This window comes from Malaclemys terrapin, chromosome 9 (genome assembly GCF_027887155.1).
Source record: "Malaclemys terrapin pileata isolate rMalTer1 chromosome 9, rMalTer1.hap1, whole genome shotgun sequence".
Lineage (NCBI taxonomy): Eukaryota > Metazoa > Chordata > Testudines > Emydidae > Malaclemys > Malaclemys terrapin.
This window is the reverse complement of record NC_071513.1, coordinates 48,503,020-48,523,580: the sequence shown is the minus strand read 5'-3', so window position 1 is coordinate 48,523,580 and position 20,561 is coordinate 48,503,020. Positions and strand designations below refer to the sequence as shown.

The window sequence follows — 20,561 nt, the reverse complement described above, 5'->3', positions numbered from 1 at the left end:
TCTCCATCCTTTGACAAACAGAGGCTAGGGACACCATTCCTTACCCATCCTGGCTAATAGCCATTAACGGACTTAACCACCATGAATTTATCCAGTTCTCTTTTAAACGCTGTTATAGTCCTAGCCTTCACAACCTCTTCAGGTAAGGAGTTCCACAAGTTGACTGTGCGCTGCGTGAAGAAGAACTTCCTTGAATTTGTTTTAAACCTGCTGCCTATTAATTTCATTTGGTGACCCCTAGTTCTTGTATTATGGGAATAAGTAAATAACTTTTCCTTATCCACTTTCTCCACATCACTCATGATTTTATATATCTCTATCATATCCCCCCTTAGTCTCCTCTTTTCCAAGCTGAAGAGTCCTAGCCTCTTTAATCTCTCCTCATATGGGACACGTTCCAAACCCCTAATCATTTTAGTTGCCCTTCTCTGAACCTTTTCTAGTGCCAGTATATCTTTTTTGAGATGAGGAGACCACATCTGTATGCAGTATTCGAGATGAGGGCATACCATCAATTTATATAAGGGCAATAACATATTCTCAGTCTTATTCTCTATCCCCTTTTTAATGATTCCTAACATCGTGTCTGCTTTTTTGACCACCTCTGCACACTGCGTGGACATGGGAGACGGGAGAGATTCCAGAAGACTGGAAAAGGGCAAATATAGTGCCCATCTATAAAAAGGGAAATAAAAACAACCCAGGAAACTACAGACCAGTTAGTTTAACTTCTGTGCCAGGGAGGATAATGGAGCAAGTAATTAAGGAAATCATCTGCAAACACTTGGAAGGTGGTAAGGTGATAGGGAACAGCCAGCATGGATTTGTGAAGAACAAATCATGCCAAACCAATCTGATAGCCATCTTTGATAGGATAACGAGCCTTGTGGATAAGGGTGAAGCTGTGGATGTGGTATACCTAGACTTTAGTAAGGCATTTGATACAGTCTCGCATGATATTCTTATCGATAAACTAGGCAAATACAATTTAGATGGGGCTACTATAAGGTGGGTGCATAACTGGCTGGATAACCGTACTCAGAGAGTTGTTATTAATGGTTCCCAATCCTGCTGGAAAGGCATAACGAGTGGGGTACTGCAGGGGTCTGTTTTGGGACCAGCACTGTTCAATATCTTCATCAACGACTTAGATATTGGTATAGAAAGTATGCTTATTAAGTTTGCGGATGATACCAAACTGGGAGGGATTGCAACTGCTTTGGAGGACAGGGTCATAATTCAAAATGATCTGGACAAATTGGAGAAATGGTCTGAGGTAAACAGGATGAAGTTTAACAAAGACAAATGCAAAGTGCTCCACTTAGGAAGGAAAAATCAGTTTCACACATACAGAATGGGAAGAGACTGTCTAGGAAGGAGTACGGCAGAAAGGGATCTAGGGGTTATAGTGGACCACAAGCTAAATATGAGTCAACAGTGTGATGCTGTTGCAAAAAAAGCAAACATGATTCTGAGATGTATTAACAGGTGTGTTGTGAGCAAGACACGAGAAGTCATTCTTCTGCTCTACTCTGCTCTGGTTAGGCCTCAGCTGGAGTATTGTGTCCAGTTCTGGGCACCGCATTTTAAAAAAGATGTGGAGAAATTGGAAAGGGTCCAGAGAAGAGCAACAAGAATGATTAAAGGTCTTGAGAACATGACCTATGAAGGAAGGCTGACAGAATTGGGTTTGTTTAGTTTGGAAAAGAGAAGACTGAGAGGGGACATGATAGCAGTTTTCAGGTATTTAAAAGGGTGTCATAAGGAGGAGGGAGAAAACTTGTTCCCTTTAGCCTCTAAGGATAGAACCAGAAGCAATGGGTTTAAACTGCAGCAAGGGAGGTCTAGGTTGGACATTAGGAAAAAGTTCCTAACTGTCAGGGTGGTTAAACACTGGAATAAATTGCCTAGGGAGGTTGTGGAATCTCCATCTCTGGAGATATTTAAGAGTAGGTTAGATAAATGTCTATCAGGGATGGTCTAGACAGTATTTGGTCCTGCCATGCGGGCAGGGGACTGGACTCGATGACCTCTCGAGGTCCCTTTCAGTCCTAGAATCTATGAATCTTCAGAGAACTATCCACAATGACTCCAAGATCTTTTTCCTGACTTGTCGTAGCTAAATTAGCCCCCTTCATATTGTATGTATAGTTGGGGTTATTTTTTCCAATGTGCATTACTTTACATTTATCAGCATTAAATTTCATTTGCCATTTTGTTGCCCAATCACTTAGTTTTGTGAGATCTTTTTGAAGTTCGTCACAGTCTACTTTGGTCTTAACTATCTTGAGCAGTTTAGTATCGTCTGCAAACTTTGCCACCTCACTGTTTACCCCTTTCTCCAGATCATTTATGACTAAGTTGAATAGGATTGGTCCGAGGACTGACCCTTGGGGAACACCACTAGTTACCCCTCTCCATTCAGAGAATTTACCATTAATTCCTACCCTTTGTTCCCTATCTTTTAACCAGTTCTCAATCCATAAAAGGACCTTCCCTTTTATCCCATGACAACTTAATTTACGTAAGAGTCTTTGGTGAGGGACGTTGTCAAAGGCTTTCTGGAAATCTAAGTACACTATGTCCACTGGATCCCCCTTGTCCACATATTTGTTGACCCCTTCAAAGAACTCTAATAGATTAGTAAGACATGATTTCCCTTTACAGAAACCATGTTGTCTATTGCTCAACAGTTTATGTTTTTCTATGTGTCTGACAATTTTATTCTTAACTATTGTTTTGACTAATTTGCCCGGTACCAACGTTAGGCTTACCGGTCTGTAATTGCCGGGATCACCTCTAGAGCCCTTTTTAAATATTGGTGTTACATTAGCTAACTTCCAGTCATTGGGTACAGAAGCCGATTTAAAGGACAGGTTACAAACCTTAGTTAATAGTTCCGCAACTTCACATTTGAGTTCTTTCAGAACTCTTGGGTGAATGTCATCTGGTCCCGGTGACTTGTTAATATTAAGTTTATCAATTAATTCCAAAACCTCCTCTAGTGACACGTCAATCTGTGACAGTTCCTCATATTTGTCACCTACACAAGACGGCTAAGGTTTGGGAATCTCCCTAACATCCTCAGCTGTGAAGACTGAAGCAAAGAATCCATTTAGTTTCTCCGCAATGACTTTATCGTCTTTAAGCGCTCCATTTGTATCTCGATCCTCAAGGGGCCCCACTGGTTGTTTAGCAGGCTTCCTGCTTCTGATGTACTTAAAAAACATTTTGTTATTACCTTTGGAGTTTTTGGCTAGCTATTCTTCAAACTCCTCTTTGGCTTTTCTTATTACATTCTTGCACTTAATTTGGCAATGTTTATGCTCCTTTCTATTTGCCTCACTAGGATTTGACTTCCACTTTTTAAAGGAAGTCTTTTTATCTCTCACTGCTTCTTTTACATGGTTGTTAAGCCACGGTGGCTCTTTTTTACATGCCCAAGCAGTGCCTCCCAGGTCTACATTGTTGTATTTAGCAGTGTAGTGTCCCATTACCTCCCTGTTGCAGTGAAAGGCTCCAACAGTGGGAAAGGCAATGGGGAAGGGCTCTGAGCCTTTTGTTTAAGCAGAGAAAGCCACCAGCAGCCCTCCACAAGCACCTTTTCTCTCCACAGTTAAAGGCTCCAGCGGCAGGAAAAGGATCTGGGAGGGAAGAGGCAGTGGGGAAAGGCTCCGGCAGCTCCCCTTTCACGGCTCTGTGTAGGTACATACCGTCCTGAGGGTGGATGCAGCCTTCCTTTCATGCAGGATGTAACTACATATACCTGACATTTTGCCCTCTACTGGAAGGGATTAGAATTGCTCAGCTGAACATCAGGCCCCACACAACTAACAAGTAACAGAGTTTCTCAGCTCAAGTGCTGGATCAGGAGGTTCTGGGTGCTGTGAGGCTCTAACTGTGGCATGGAGCACAGTGATGGAATTCTGGATGGCCTTCAATGCTTACAATTTTGTGTTTAGTATTTATATGACACTTGACATCTTCAGTGCAATTAACAAACTAACTCATTTTTTCTCTAAGCATCTTACAACTTGTCCCCCCAGAAAGACCAATGGAAGTGAGTACTCCACAGCTTCTCACAGGGCGCATTCACTAAATAGTACAGCCATCTGCTCGCTTAACCAGTTCTCTAAATGTACGGACCCAGTGAAACATTTGCTCACCCATCTGACCATCCACCTTACCCAGGACGAAAATTCCACTCCTGTCCCCCTCCAAAGAGCATGGGATGCAGAGGAGTAGTGACCCCAGGCCCTCGAACGTACAGTGCTCCAATCCGTGGGGCATAGAACTGCAATGAAAAACACCACCTCTAAGAGGGAATTCAAGGAAACTTTGTAATTCCCCCTCCCCACTTCATTTTGCACCTCTTGGAGAGGGTTTCTGGATTCTACCCGTTCTGATTCTGATCCTTCTGATCCGACTTTCACTTTCCCAACAATTTATAATAATAATACTCAGCACATACCCTATACTCTATTCTTTTCCCATTCCAAACAATTTACTATCTCTCCAGTTAGTCCTCACAACAGCCCTGCACAGTCCTAGTCAATTCTCTACTGTTGCGAACTCCGGTTCCTCCTTCATTGTGGTTCTTTTGCCAACAGGATACCTCCAGATCAAGAAGAAAAGCCTTATCCTCCATCTTCATCTTACTGATGGCCTAGGAACCATGGAACCCTCTCATCTTTTGTACCATCTTGCTCTGAGGATAGTTATGCAGACACAAGTCTGTCATAGGGTTACAGAGTGTTTAAGAAAAGTAAAGTACTGTATAACTGGCTGTCCATTGTCCATGTCCGCACATCACTGTACCATCTGCGTGCACACATTGTATATATACACACGTACAAAAGACAGCTGGGTACAGTAAAGACTATCTCGAGAGTGCCATCTAGTGAGAAGCTTTAATACTTGAACAAAAGTCTAATGCACTAAATCCTCCAAAGTAGAAAGAGTGACTAGCTGGACTGCCTTATTCCCTCTCTCTATGTGCCACAGGGAGATGAGGATGCTCTGTATGTGAGCCATACACAAGTAGATCAACCCAAATCCTGAGTTACTACCTTGACAAGAGAAGAACATTCACCCACATGTTTTGTTTGGAGTCAGAAAAGCAGAGAGCGTGTGGACAGCATTTGGATTCCCAAAGCCCCTGCCACAATATTGGTTGGGGTAACATGTTCTAGCCCTGATGCAGACTTCTCTGAAGGATCTTTTTTGTCCTCCGGACTTATACTAAGAAAGTTGGCTTTTCCTTTCCCTTTTGTAAAAAATTAGAAAACTGCTTTCTATCAGCAGCCATTCTTTGGCCAGACCTAAGGCAGAGAATAGGAAGAATTCTACTCAGAAGATGCAATCATTCAGAAGAGAAGGTTCTTCTATTGAAAGGTGATTTAAATATATGGACAGCTCCAGTGTGAGATGAAGAGAGAAATCCAAAGGGAACAGAGGCATACCTTGTGTCCCACAATGGTGAGATAATCCACTCCCAGATCCTGCCCATCCACTCGGCCCTTCCCTATCATCTGGGCTGCGTCTGTGTGCATCAAAATCCTGGGCAGGCCTAATGCCATTCTGTTCTGATTCAGGATCTGAATCTGCTGGCTGAGCTCTGAGATGGGCTGGCGGGAGAGAACACTGTCTCAGGTGACTGGGGTCGCAAACTCTTCACACTGTGTAACACATCTTGTTAGAATGTCTCATGAACACCTCCCCTCCCATTTGTGACTGCCTGCCTTCCTATTCACTATCCTGCAGGCCACCTTCCCTCCATTCACTATTACATAACATCCCCCTAAAGAAAGAGCTTGCATGGAAAAGTGACCTTAAATACTTTTGTAATAAAAGAATCATAGAAATGTAGGACTGGAAGGATCAAGACGTTATCTAGTCCATCCTCTGGTTGAGCCAGGATTAAGTATACCTAAACCAACCCTGACAGGTGTTTGTCTAACGTGAAGTGTAGCCAGTGGAGGAGAAGCCAGCAGCAAGTGACCAGCCAAATCTTTGAAGGCCACCAAAAAATGCTCCAGCTACCACAATCTGGGAACCACTGTTTTAGGCTGACAGACAGAAGGGGAGAAAAGGAGCAAAGAAGAAGATAGGGATATGAGAAAGGGGTTACAAAGAGGGAGAAAATAAAAGAGAGATAGGGAAAGAGAGACCAGGACAAAAGACCAGGCAGGGGAAACACCTCAGTGCACAGAAGATGCCAAAATAACAAATCTTAAACAGAGTATGTAGCACAGACTTGATCCCCCTTCCCTCCAATCCATGGTAAATAAAACCCAGGGACCAACTAACCATGATTACCCCAGTCTCATTATTGGCCAGCATGATGGAAACCAGGCATGTGGTTGGACGGATTGCTGCAATGATATCATCAACTTCCACTTGCCCAGTGATCTTGGACACTGGGACAAAGGTGGCTTCTGCATGGCAAGACACAAGCAATTAGATTCATCATACAGACTAATACCTCATAGACAACAAGAAGAACTTAGAGTATAGTCTAGCAGTTGGCTTGATAAAACTGTGCTTGCATATTGCGCAGGGAAGGTGGGTGGAATGTCAGAAACTACTCAGGGTCTTGTCATAGCTTGAGGAAGGAGACACTTGACTAGATGTGAGGATAATGCCCCCAGCTTTTAAGCAATGGGTGAAATACACATGCTATAACACCAGCTAGTGGCCACATGAGGAATGTCCTTGCAGACGTGGTGGCTGCTTGCCTTCCTGACCATACACAGCGGATGCAGGATAGAGAGGACAAAGAGAAAAGGGGGCAAGAGGCCCAGATTGGTGAGCTAAAGCCTTCAGAGCTGCCACTAAAATACTACATTTACTGACCAGGGAAAGCAACACTTGGTCAGGTCAGAGGGTTAGGGAGATGCAATGTACCCTTCACTGAGGGATGGAGAAAACAGCACAAAACATTGGACTTTTCCACTGTAGTTTAAAAAAAGAGAAAATTACCTTGGTGTTACCATCAGCACCTCAAACTCTGTGCTCCCTGCAGGACCTTGATCATAATCATCTGACAAAATAACTGCAGTGACTACACTGCTTAAGATTGCTTTTGCCAGCACCCCATTCTGAACCTTCCATTTCATGCACTGGGAAAAGTCCAGTGTGCAAAGAAAGGAGATTTGTATTTATTATTTTGAAACAAAAGCTCCTGTGAAAAGCAGCTCAACAGAGGGCCTGCAGGTGGGGAGTATATATCAATGACACTTCCTTGCAATCCACATGTACTCACCTGCCATGTGCTCTTTAACAAGGTACTCCAATGGCAAACGGACCGAGTCATGTTCCACATTAGATGTAATGAAATGAGCCCTTTTGTGATCCTCACCAGGCCCATCCTGTCCCAGCACCTGACTCTCTCTAAAATGCCTCAGTGCCGTGTGGATAACTAAATTATTTGCCTGCAGAGAGGTAAGAGGGAAATCGCCAGAGCAGGGTATAACCAAGGGCACTGGGTAGGGTGCAGAATCCCTTACTTTCAATTTCTCACTTATCTACACGCAAGTAACAAATTAAAATGCTTTTTGTGAAAACATAACCGTTAGGACAGACTGAAAACGTCAATGGGAAATGAACTCCTCTAACAGGTCCTTTAACCAGGGGCGTTGGGTCATCTTCAGATTGTGAGAGGAGGGGTCATTTGTGTTCATCATCTCTAGGTAACAGTTTTCACTCCAGGGTCTCATTTCAAAACATGTCCCATTTACAAGTTATAAATAAGGAAAAGGGTAGGGTGACCAGATAGTAAGTCTGAAAAATCAGGACGGGGGTGGGGGGTAATAGGCACCTATATAACAAAAAGCGCCGAATATCGGGACTGTCCCTATAAAATCGAGACATCTGGTCACCCTAGAACAGGAGTTGGCAACCTCTGGCACACGGCTCGCCAGGGTAAGCAAACAAACAGGCCGGGCCAGTTTGTTTACCTGCTGCGTCCGCAGGTTCAGCCGATCGCAGCTCCCATTGGCCGCGGTTTGCCGCTCCAGGTCAATGGGGGCAGCGGGAAGCCACGGCCAGCACATCCCTTGGCCCGTGCCACTTCCCGCAGCCCCCATTGGCCTGGAGCAGCGAACCACGGCCAGTGGGAGTCGCGATTGGGCGAACCTGTGGACGCGGCAGGTAAACAAACTAGCCTGGCCTGCCAGGATGCTTACCCTGGCGAGCTGCGTGCCAGAGGTTGCCGATCCCTGCCCTAGAAAAAGGCCATGCTACAAAGCCAGTATACATTTTGGTGGGTCTAACAGGTTCGTGGCTACATCTTCATAGAGAACTGGAACTTACCAAGCAGAGGAGGAAAAATGCTGTGTGGTTTTCAAATAAAAAACAAACTAAAGGGGGAGTATTGCGTACAGTTTTGGGCCCCCCACTACAGATGTAGACAAATTGGAGAGAGTCCAGCGGAGGGCAATGAAAATGATTAGGGGCCTGGGGCCCATGACTTATGAGGAGAGGCTGAGGGAACTGGGCATATTTAGTCTGCAGAAGAGAAGAGAGGGGGGATTTGATAGCAGCCTTCAACTACCTGAAGGGGGATTCCAAAGAGGATAGAGCTAGGCTGTTCTCAGTGGTGGCAAATAACAAAACAAGGAACAATGGTCTCAAGCTGCAGTGGGGGAGGTCTAGGTTGGATATTAGGGGAAACTATTTCACTAGGAGGGTGGGAAGCACTGGAACGGGTTACCGAGGGAAGTGGTGGAATCTCCATCCTTAGAGGTTTTTAAGGCCCGGCTTGACAAAGTCCAGGCTGGGATGATTTAGTTGGCATTGGTCCTGCTTTGAGCAGGGGCTTGGACTAGATGACCTCTTGAGGTCTCTTCCAACCCTAATCTTCTATGATTAGATGTTTGTTATTGTTTTGGGGCTTGTCTATGCAATGGGATAATGAACTCTATTGGGGGTGGGGGCAGCATTTCTCAAGTGTACTAATGTGTTGTGCATTACATAAAAACATAAGAATGGCCATACTGGGTCAGACCAAAGGTCCATCGAGCCCAGTATCCTGTCTTCTGACAGTGGCCAATGCCAGGTGTCCCAGTGGGAATGAACAGAACAGGTAATCATCAAATGATCCATCACCTGTCGCCCATTTCCAGCTTCTGGCAAACAGAGGCTAGGGACACCAGCCCTGCCCATCCTGGCTAATTGCCATTGATGGACCTATCCTCCATAAATTTATTTTGTTCTTTTTTGAACCCTGTTATAGTCTTGGCCTTCACAACATCCTCTGGCAAGGAGTTCCATGGGTTGACTGTGCATTGTGTGGAAAAAATACTTCCTTTTGTTTGTTTTAAACCTGCTGCCCCTTAATTTCATTTGGTGGCCCCTAGTTCTTGTGTTATGAGGAGTAAACAACACTTCCTTATTTACTTTCTCCACACCAGTCATGATTTTATAGACCTCTATCATATACCCCCTTAGTCTATTTTCCAAGCTGAAAAGTCCCAGTCTTATTCTTCATACAGAAGCCGTTCCATACTCCTAATCATTTTTTTTTGCCCTTTTCTGAATCTTTTCCAATTCCAATATATCTTTTTTGAGATGGGGTGACCACATCTGCATGTAGTATTCAAGATGTGGGCGTATCATGGATTTATATAGAGGCAATATGATATTTTCTGTCTTATTATCTATCCCTTTTTTAATGATGCCCAACATTCTATTTGCTTTTTTGACTGCCGCTGCACATTGAGTGGATATTTTCAGAGAACTATCCACAATGATTCCAAGATCTCTTTCTTGAGTGGTAACAGCCAATTTAGACTCCATCATTTTATATGTTAAGTTGGCATTAATTGGTCTTTGTAAAAGCACGCAGTGCTGTTTGAAACAGTACAATGTTAAACTGTACTACAGAACCATTATTGTGCACCAGCACTTTCTACATGGATCAATTAATGAGCACTTTAGTGCACTTAAGAAAGTATGCCACTCCCCACCCCTCCGCAAGGTGCATCACCACATGTAGAGGAGCCGTTACTGTCTATTCTCTCAAACACCACAATATAAGCACTTGTCCTGTTCAGGGAGGATGAGGCTAGGATTCATGTGCTCACCTCTGTGCCCCCTGAGGTGAAAATGATATCCTGGGGCCTTCCTCCCACCATCCGGGCCAGGCTCTCCCGAGCTTTATTTATGATCTCCTTGGCCTTTCTACCTGCAGGATCAATGTACACAGTTGATCAAGTTGTTTTTATTACATATTTACAGTAGAAAATTGTAGAAAGGATGCAACACTGAATGTTTATTTCTGTACCAGAGGTTCATTTAAAAGGGATTTAATGTATTTCCACAGATGTTCGATTTAATGTATGAGGTGGATTCTTGTCCATATTTATTTGATTTTCTCTCTACAAGATTAAAAGGTCAAGGAGAAGTAATAAAGTGTTTAGAAGAGAGTGTCCTTGGGTGACAGTGATAGCAAACAAAAATCACTTTCCTACAGATGACATAAGCTATTCCCAATTACAAACACTGGAAATCCCCATCATTTACAGTTAGAACCTGAACTCAGCAAGAAAGGATTGTCTCCTGAAATTGCATGTACTTCTTTCTACCGATATATTCCTTTCATATGTGCACTTGCCCATGTATCCATCATGGGACTTATGAGGAAGCTCTTCCTCCCACCTCATGCAAGTTCAGTGCAGTTGTTCAATAGCTGAAAATATAAACGAACTAAAAATAAATCACAGTTCAAACAGAATCAGTTAGCAGACAGGAGCAAGGAGAGAAAAGACAAAGGAGGTATCTAGACTGTATCAGAGTCAGAGCCAGCTAGCACACTAGCAGAGTTTCCCTGGAACTCTTCTTGAAAGTTGGTTTGGTTTTTTTCAGCTGAAGTTTAAATGTCCTCCTGAACTTTATATTTCTCACTAAGGGGTATCCTAACAGCACCTCCACTGAACACCCAAACAGAGGCTGTAACTCTCTGATTTTCCAATTTGAAAAAGTAAGAAAGTTTCCTTTTATTCAGAAGTTTATTTTTATTAATTTCACTGGGTCATGAACTCTGTAGCTAGGGGCCAAGATTTTCAATAGTGGATGCCTAAAGTTTAGACTCTGAAGTCCATATTAAGGCACCTAAATAAGTGGCCCGACTTTTAATAGTGTTGAGCACCAATGAGACTTGCTGAAAGCACTGTTCTTTGTTTGTTTTTTGAGAGTCAGGACGTTTATTTAGATAGGCTCGTAAATCTATATTTGGTTATCTTTAGGCACCCATTTTTGAAAATCCTGGACTTTTGAGGTGAGGTTTTTTTTTTATGACCCTTTTTTCTACTGTTCATGAAGACTGTCAAAAACTTTAATTTTTATATGAAACTCATCACTCTTGGCCTCAGTCCACTGTGAAATTCTCTTTAGGGTGATTGAATTCAATCAGCTCTGCTATTTTTGATTTAGGAGTGGGTTAAATTACACTGCACCAGCTTTTTAAAAAGTGTCCAGCCTTTATTACTAATTATTAGTATGATTATTTATTTGCATTGCATTAGCATCTAGGGTCTCCATTGTGCTAGGCAGTTCCCACCCTGAAAAGCTTACATTCTAAGTTTTTGTTGGCAAATAACTAAAAAATGGCAGAACATTTACATTTGGCATGGCTCCAATTAGAGTTGGTCAGAAACTTTTCAATAAAAGATTCTTTTGTCAGAAAATGCTGATTTATCAAAACTGAAACCTGTCATGGAAGCATATAAATTGTGACAGGAAGGTTTCTCAGGTCCAAGATGGAATTTCTGATGAAAGCCAGAGAGAGAGAGAACCAACCCACGCCAGACAGCCAATACCCTGGTGTTTAGGGCACTTATCAGGGTTGTGGCAGACCCAATGTCAAATTCCTGCTTTGGAGGCTTTTCACTATTCTGGCTATTCTCTCTTTCTCTGTTTTTTTCTCCCCACAAAACACTTAGAACAGTCTTGGTTTTATTCTGCCCTGGAATGGAAGCAAATATTGAAACTTTGAAATTTTTCACTAAATGGAATTCTTGTCTTCCAGACATCCCTAACTGTAAGCTTCAATGTAGCATGTACCACTAGCCAACTGTGAACATAAATCTTACGTATGTTAGAATGTATAAAGCATTCAAATTCGTGTCTGCATATGCTCAGATTTGTAACTATGAATTTGCTACAATAATAGGCTTTAATCCTGCAAACATTTGCACAAGAGTAATCTCAAAGAGGTTTCCGGCTAGTCACAGGCGCCAACTTTTGTTGGCACCCGTGGGTGCTCAAACCCCCCTGCCCCCAGCCCCACCCCAACTCCGCCCCCTCCTTCCCCAAGCGTGCCGCGTTCCTCCTCCTCCTCTCTCCCTCCCACGCTTGCCGCACAAAACAGCTGTTTTGTGGCACAGGGCTGGGAGGGATGAGGGAGAAACAGGATGTGGTGGTGTGCTCAGGGGAGGAGGTGGAACAGAAGCGGAGGTGAGCTCGGCCGGGGGGGTGGGGCAGGGAGCTGCCAGTGGATGCTAAGCATCCACCAATTTTTCCCCGTGGGTGCTCTAGCCCCGGAGCACCCACGGAGTCAGTGCCTATGCGGCTAGTGGAATGTTCATTCATAATGATCAGGAGGACTGCCTGTGAACCCAACTGCCCCTCTCCTTCCTGAGATTACCTCTTTCCCTTCCTTCAAGAGCTGCTCTTACCTGCTGTGTAAGAACTGCTGGGGTTACCCCAAGCCTCATGCATGGCCTCTGTTACAGTTTGGATCACCTCTGGTGCCATTGGGGTGGTTGCATTGTAATCCATGTAAACCTTGCTGTAGGTAAGGAAGCAGAGAGAGAGAGTTAGAATAGGAGAGGAGGAAGAGAGTCAGCTGTCAGCAGGATCAAACAATGAATGTTACAGCTCCATCAGAGAGCACAGCTCTTCTTTACACTAAAGTAATGCTTTAACCAGGTTTCATGTGGAGCAAGCATTAACCTCCTCCCCTCTCAAATAAGATCACAGCACTAGAGCAGAATGATCACCTCCCCCCCCTCCAAAAAAAAAAAAACAAAAACAGAGAGATCCCAGCCCTGACCATCACCATGTCAGAAGAGATCACAACTGGATCTTAAGTCAGACATTTTGAGCTGAGTCTTAATCATGACCTACACGAATATCTAGGCCTAAGACCTGTTACTGTTCTTATGAATTTTAAGAATAGATTTCCCAGCAACTCAGAAAAATTTCAACCTTCTAAGTTTTATAAAAATGCTCTCTTTCCCACTCCCCCCCCCCCCCCCGCCCCTCCAAACCAGGAAAAATAGAGAAGCCACTCACTCACCTTTCCACTGATTTTTTTTCTTCTCCATCACACTCCTTATCCACAGCAGTTTTTCTTCCATCTTTTGTTAGCACCATTTTTTCCACTTGGTCCCCGTCCATTCTGCAGAAATCTATATACAAGATCAGTATGAACAGTGAAAGTTTAAGCTTGACAAACACACACACGAGTTTCCTGATCATATTATGATTTCTACATAAAACACAAGTGTCTATAGTTTGTCTCATTCTTCCCTAAACATTTTTTAGTTTCTATGTGAACTTATAGTAATCACTGAATTCTTGATGAGATGGTGAAATGCTGAATGGTGATTCTCTCTAGTAACCTAGTAAACGTATTTCTACAGTAACATTTCTGCCTACTATTTATGCCTCTCCGTTCCAGTGAAGTTTTAATAACAGGGTTCAGAGGTTTGTTTATACTTTGCACATGATGTGTATATTCAGGAATGCTCTAGTAGAAAGGACTGGGGAGGTTTTTATCAGGAACCCTTTCTCTTCCCTCTCATTCTACATCTCTCCTATATCATCTGTGAAAATATCCTCACCTTCTAAAGTGGTTGTGATTCTTTCCCACAATTCTTTGAGACCTTCTACGAAACTCTGCGATCCACTGATCCTTCACTCTGTAGCAGCCTTGTCTGTGGTGTGGGGCAGCGCAATACCTACCTAAGCACCAGAGTTCAAACAAAATAAGGATGTCTTCTCATTCTATACAGAAGGCTAAACTATATTTTTAAGGTTTCAGAGTAGCAGCCGTGTTAGTCTGTATCCGCAAAAAGAACAGGAGTACTTGTGGCACCTTAGAGACTAACAAATTTATTAGAGCATAAGCTTTCGTGGACTACAGCCCACTTCTTTGGATGCATATAGAGTGAAACATATATTGAGGATATATATATATACACACATACAGAGAGCATGAACAGGTGGGAGTTGTCTTACCAACTCTGAGAGGCCAATTAAGTAAGAGAAAAAAAAAATTTTTTTTGAAGTGATAATCAAGCTAGCCCAGTACAGACAGTTTGATAAGAAGTGTGAGAATACTTACAAGGGGAGATAGATTCAATGTTTGTAATGGTTCAGCCATTCCCAGTCCTTATTCAATCCTGAGTTGATTGTATCTAGTTTGCATATCAATTCCAGCTCAGCAGTCTCTCGTTGGAGTCTGTTTTTGAAGTTTTTCTGTTGTAAAATAGCCACCCGCAGGTCTATCATAGAATGACCAGACAGGTTAAAGTGTTCTCCCACTGATTTTTGAGTATTATGATTCCTGATGTCAGATTTGTGTCCATTAATTCTTTTGCGGAGAGACTGTCCGGTTTGGCCAATGTACATGGCAGAGGGGCATTGCTGGCACATGATGGCATATATCACATTGGTAGATGTGCAGGTGAACGAGCCCCTGATGGTATGGCTGATGTGATTAGGTCCTATGATGATGTCACTTGAATAGATATGTGGACAGAGTTGGCATCGGGCTTTGTTATAAGGATAGGTTCCTGGGTCAGTGTTTTTGTTCAGTGATGTGTGGTGCTGGTGAGTATTTGCTTTAGGTTGGGGGGTTGTCTGTAAGCGAGGACACGTCTGTCTCCCAAGATCTGTGAGAATAAAGGATCATCTTTGAGCATAGGTTGTAGATCTCTGATGATGCGCTGGAGAGGTTTTAGTTGGGGGCTGAAGGTGACAGCTAGTGGTGTTCTGTTATTTTCTTTGTTGGGCCAGTCTTGTAGGAGGTGACTTCTAGGTACTCGTCTGGCTCTGTCAATCTGTTTTTTCACTTCAGCAGGTGGGTATTGTAGTTTTAAGAATGCTTGATAGAGATCTAAGTCTGACTTAGAACAACGCTTCCTTAGCTCTCGTCCCCTAACGCCCCTTCTCTACTTGCGCTACATTGATGACATCTTCATCATCTGGACCCATGGAAAAGAAGCCCTTGAGGAATTCCACCATGATTTTAATAATCTACATTATTATACCCGCGGCCCATGCCCCTTCATGCTTCGACCACCATTTCAGAGGACATGATTCCATGCTGATGACAGGATCTGTTCGATAACAATCCAAAGCAGCGTGGACTTATGCACCTTCATTTTCACCATCTGAGTCAGATGCCACCAACCGAAGGTTGATTTTCTTTGTTGATGATTTGGGTTCTTTAGTTTCTGTATTGGAGTGTTGCTCTTTTAAGACTTCTGACAATATATTCCACACTTCGGCTCTCTCAAATTTTGGAAGGCACTTCAAATTCTTAAACCTTAATACTATTTCTTTTATTTTTTTACAGTGCAAATATTTGTAATAAAAAATAATAGAATAAAGAGAGCACTGTACCTTTGTATCCCATGTTGTAATTTAAATCAATATATTTTAAAATGTAGTAAAACATCCAAAATATTTATAATAAATTTACATTGGTATTCTATTACTGTTTAACAGTGCAATTAAGGCTGCGATTAATTGTAACTATTTTTTTAATCTTGCGATTGTGATCATTTTTTTTAGTCGTTTGACAGCCCTGATCAGAAGAGAACTCTCTGATTGCTCACATGTTAAATAGGAACAGTGCACCCACAGAGTTGGCGCCAGAGTCAACCCTGTAGCACCCATGGAGTCGGCACCTATACTGATACCAACCACCGCTAGTGCTGCTGCAATGAGCCATATGGCTACTAGTGGTTAAATCCTGCCCTCAGACCGGGTCTGAGCACAGTGTAGTGAGGGAGAGGAGAGCTGCATGTGCCCAGCTGAGCCCACTGTTAAGACCTGAAGCAGCAAGTCCTTGCTCCTATCTCAGGGGCAGTTCATTCAGTTCAACTCCTCCCATCCACCTGCTCCTTCAGACACCAGCTCAACACTGGCTCATCAGGCGGTACTACTGGAACCCTCCCACCCAATGCTTCAGAGGACAGCCATTGGTTACCAGCACTAATACTCAGGCACAGGCCAATCAGCACACTGGCCCTTAGGCAGCAGCAATTGGTTACCAACTATTAATACCCAAGCACCAACCAATCAGCTCTTTGTCCTTCAGCCATTGGTTACCAGTACTAATACCCAGGCACTGACCAATCAACAGTGAGTTGATTGGTCAGTCCCTGGGGCGTGGCTATTGGTTACCAACAGTTAATACCCAGGCACCGACCAATCATCGCCTTGTCTGGGACAGGGGCTGCTCTCCCCCTTACCTGCGCCCCCCGCCGAAGGCGGCCTGGGCCGAGCTGATCGCAGGGGTGGGTAGAAGCTGCCGCAGGAGGCCGTTATTACTCGTTCCCTTCCCCACCCCGAGCTCGCGCACGTTGGACTAGAGGCGCTAGCCACCCCGGTCATAGAGTCGGGCCGGGCGGAAAGACAAGACGGGCAGACGCAGCAAGAGTAGCAGTTCCGGTTTAGGCCATAGAGAGGCCAGGCTAGGACGGAACTCCAGAAAGGGAGTGTTGCTGCTCCCGCGCTGCCCCTCTCCAAGATGGCGCAGGTAACCCTGCTCTCGGCCCTCTCTCCCCAGAGCTGCGCAAACTCCACAGAGCCCCCTTCAAGATGGCGGTGAGATCCGCTGAAGGGCTGGCCCGGGGTGGGTCAGGGACACACGGCTCGGGCCTAGGAACCTCGGGGGCTGTAACACTTCGAGCCCGCAGCGTCCTCCGGGGTTCGGGCTGAGCAGCCGCGGGGGCGGGGGAGACGTGTCAGGGCCGCGCTGGGCAGGTTTTGGGTGGCAGGAACATGGGGCTGTCCTGAGTCCCGCCTCCAGAGGCCCTGGGCCATACTCTTCCCTCCCCCCCCTCATCTCTCCTAAGGCCAGTTCCCAGGTTTCTGAGCTCAGGAGTCAGGAGCTGGATGTTAGTAACAAATAAGTTTGTTTTCCCCCTGGATGTTGGGGTTTTGTGCGTTCCTGTTACACTGGCAGATTTTCTCTGCATGTTGCACTCTAGAACAGTTCTTGGTGTGTAATGAATGCAGGTTCTCATGGAATCACCAGAGTCTGGGAGCTGGGACTTTATGGACATCAAAAGGCACAAAACTTGAACTAAAATTGCAGTAGTTGCTAACAATGTTTGTGTAGCAAGGGGGGTCCTACTTACACTCCTGGCTCCACCAAAGCCAGGGCAGCTGACCCTTTCAATCTTCCCTCCCAGCCCCCACACTAGGGTTGCTAGGTGTCTGGTTTTCAACTGGAATGCCTGGTTGAAAAGGGACCCTGCTGACCGGGCTGTTAAAAGTCCAGTCAGCAGCGCAGCAGAGCTAAGGCAGGATCCCTGCCTCCACGGCTCCATGCAGCTCCCAGAAGCAGTGGCATGTTCCCCCTCTGGCTCCTAGGCATAGTGGCAACAAAGCGGCTCCATGCGCTGCCCCCGCCCCAAGCGCCAGCTCCTCAGCTCCCATTGGCTGGGAACTGTGGCCAATGGGAACTGCGGGGGCGGTGCCTGCGGATGGGGCAATGCGCAGAACTGCCTATCCATGCCTCCGCATAGGAGCCAGAGGGGGGACATGCCGTTGCTTCTGGGAGCTGCCTGAGGTAAGCGCCGCCCAGACCCAGTACTCCTGAACCCCCCTGCCCCAACCCTGATCCCCTTCCTGCCCTCGATCCCAGCCTGGAGCTCCCACCTGGCACTGGTGAGACCTCATCTGGAATACTGTGTGCAGTTCTGGTCTCCCGTTTTTAAGAAGGATGAATTCAAACTGGAGCAGGTACAGAGAAGGGCTACTAGGATGATCTGAGGAATGGAAAACCTGTCTTATGAAAGGAGACTCAAAGAGCTTTGCTTGTTTAGCCTCACCAAAAGAAGGCTGAGGGGAGATATGTTTGCTCTTTATAAATATGTCATTGGGATAAATACCAGGGAGGGAGAGGAATTATTTAAGCTCAATACCAATGTGGACACAAGAACAAATGGATATAAACTGGCCATCAGGAAGTTTAGACTTGAAATTAGACGAAGGTTTCTAACCATCAGAGGAGTGAAGTTCTGGAACAGCCTTCCAAGGGGAGTAGTGGGAGCAAAAGACATATCTGGCTTCAAGACTACGCTTGATAAGTTTATGGAGGGGATGGTATGAGAAAGAACCTAATTTTGGCAATTAATTGATCTTTGACTATTAATGGTAAATATGCCCAATGGCCTGTGATAGGATGTTAGATGGGGTAGGATCTGAGTTACTACAGAGAATTCTTTCCTGGGTGTCTGGCTGGTGAATCTTGCCCGCATGCCCAGGGTTTAGCTGATCGCCATATTTGGGGTCGGGAAGGAATTTTCCTCCATGGGAGATTGGCTGAGGCCCTGAGGGGTTTTCGCCTTCCTTTGCAGCGTGGGCAACGGGTCACTTACTGGAGGATTCTCTGCACCTTGAAGTTTTTAAACCATAATTTGAGGACTTTAATGGCTCAGACATAGGTTAGGGGTTTGCTGCAGGAGTAGGTGGGTTAGATTCTGTGGCCTCTGTTGTGCAGGAGATCAGACTAGACCAGGGGTCAGCAACCTTTCAGAAGTGGTGTGCCGAGTCTTCATTTATTCACTTTAATTTAAGGTTTTGCATGCCGGTAATACATGTTAAAGTTTTTTAGAAGGTCTCTCTCTATAAGTCTGGGGGTGGTGGTGTGCAGGTGCAGGGCAGAAGGCTGCGTGTGGGGGGCAACTCGAGGTCAGGGCAGAGGGCTGGGGGTGTGTGGAGGTGCAGGGCACAAGGCTGCGTGTGGGGGGGTTCAGGGCAGAGGGCTGGGGGAGGTGTGGGGATGCAGGGCAGAAGGCTGGGGTGCTTGGCTCTTGCGGGTTCTCCCAGCCCCCTGCCCTGAGTGGCTCAAGGCAGGGGGCTGGGAGGAATATGCCCTGTTCCACCCCATTCCTTAAGGCCCGTCCCTACCTCTCTCTGCCTGCTCTATGGAGCAGGGAGCACACTGCGCTCAGCTCTGCTCCGCTCCCCCTCCCCCTCGCAAGGGCCATCGCCGGTGGGGGGGGGAGGGGCCGGAATGCACCAAGCTGTGGGAAGAAGCGGGGGAGGGGGAAGCTTTGCTGCTGCAAGGGAGAGCAGTGGGGCTGAGTGGGGTGGGTCGCTGGGACCCCCCACCACTCTCCCCTGCGGGGGCAGGAGGCAAAAGCTTGGTCCTGCGGCAGCCAAGCTTCCCCCCTCCCCCGCTTCTTCCCCCAGCGTGGCGCTTTCTGGGCTCTTCCGCCCCTCCTCCTCCTCCTCTCACCAGGCAGGCAGTGTGCCACTCAAAATCGGCTCGTGTGCCGTGTTTGGCACACGTGCTGTTGGTTGCCCTCCCCTGGACTAGACGATCATAATGGTCCCTTCTGACCCTAAAGTCTATGACCTGCACCTTAAATCCCCATCCCCAAACCAGAGCCCTCACCCCCACTGCACCCCACCCCGGAGTCCCCTCCCACACCCTGAACCCCTCATTTCTGGCCCCACCCCGGAACCTGCACCCTCAGCCCAGAGCCCATACCTCCTTCCACACCCCAACCCCCTGCCTCATCCCAGAGCCCCCTCCCATATTCCAAACCCCTTGGCTCCCTCCCTCACAAGCCTGGATCCCCCTCCTGCACTCCAAACCCCTCATCTCCAGCCCCACCCCGGAGCTTGCATCCCCAGACGGAGCCCTCACCCCCTCCCACACCCCAACCCCCTGACCCAGCCCAGTGAAAATGGGCGAGTGAGTGAGGGTAGGGAGAGTGAGCGACCAAGGGATGGGGGATGGAGTGAGTGGGAGCAAAGCCTTGGAGGAGGGGTGGGGGAGGGCAAGGCTATTTGGTTTTGTGTGAGTAGAAAACTGGCAATCCGAACCCGCAAACGGGTTTTGTCATCTTTAGAAAAATGTACCAGGGTTAGTGTAGATTGTTCCCCCTTAATCAAATGAAAAGCACCTTGTGTCCATGTACAAAAGTGCTTCAACCAGTGTTATGTAACAATTGGTGCTCACTCTGCCTGGAATTTTAGGGATAATACTTCAGTCAATTGGAGATCAATCCAGCATGTACATTGGCACAATTGTGCATTACTGACTGACAGCTTAGAGCTGACAGGCCCTTCAGCCAGTGAACCTCCTTAGTTTGACAGCTAAGAGTCCCCTTTCAAACCGCTACTTCCTCAGAGTCCCCTCCTCAGAAACGGTGCCGCACTCATGATTACTCTCTCCAAATGCTCAACTAATGGTTCCTGCATAGACAGATTCTAAGCTAACTGTGAACTTCTGACACATTTCCCTCTGGGGTCCCCCTCCTAGCAATGGCCTCCTGTCAAATGTTCTCCTCTGCCCATGAATCACC

At 45.9% G+C, this 20,561-nt stretch overlaps 2 protein-coding genes across 15 annotated transcripts in view; one reads left to right on the top strand and one right to left on the bottom strand.

Annotated features, from left to right (window-relative positions):
- The window catches only part of SCLY (selenocysteine lyase), a 25,367-nt gene extending 8,625 nt beyond the window's left edge, over window positions 1–16,742 (bottom strand). Inside the window, exons 1-10 of one of the 9 annotated variants that reach the window (XM_054039093.1) lie at window positions 16,488–16,502; window positions 14,351–15,464; window positions 13,848–13,968; window positions 13,301–13,412; window positions 12,678–12,790; window positions 10,086–10,186; window positions 7,265–7,433; window positions 6,310–6,437; window positions 5,463–5,627; window positions 4,188–4,294 (exon numbers count right to left, since the gene is read on the bottom strand). In XM_054039093.1, the coding sequence (XP_053895068.1) occupies window positions 4,188–4,294; window positions 5,463–5,627; window positions 6,310–6,437; window positions 7,265–7,433; window positions 10,086–10,186; window positions 12,678–12,790; window positions 13,301–13,401 (884 nt within the window). In that variant the 5' untranslated portion in view covers window positions 13,402–13,412; window positions 13,848–13,968; window positions 14,351–15,464; window positions 16,488–16,502. Of the gene's footprint in view, window positions 1–4,187; window positions 4,295–5,462; window positions 5,628–6,309; window positions 6,438–7,264; window positions 7,434–10,085; window positions 10,187–12,677; window positions 12,791–13,300; window positions 13,413–13,847; window positions 13,969–14,350; window positions 15,465–16,487 lie in introns of all 9 variants that reach the window. The other 8 variants (XM_054039092.1, XM_054039094.1, XM_054039090.1 and 5 more) reach the window with 8 other exon arrangements.
- Window positions 16,472–20,561, top strand: part of LOC128842858 (uncharacterized) — a 25,558-nt gene continuing 21,468 nt past the window's right edge. For 2 of the 6 annotated variants that reach the window (XM_054039105.1, XM_054039099.1), the window contains exon 1: window positions 16,699–16,774. The gene's annotated coding sequence lies outside the window, so the exon portion shown is untranslated. The other 4 variants (XM_054039101.1, XM_054039102.1, XM_054039100.1 and 1 more) reach the window with 4 other exon arrangements.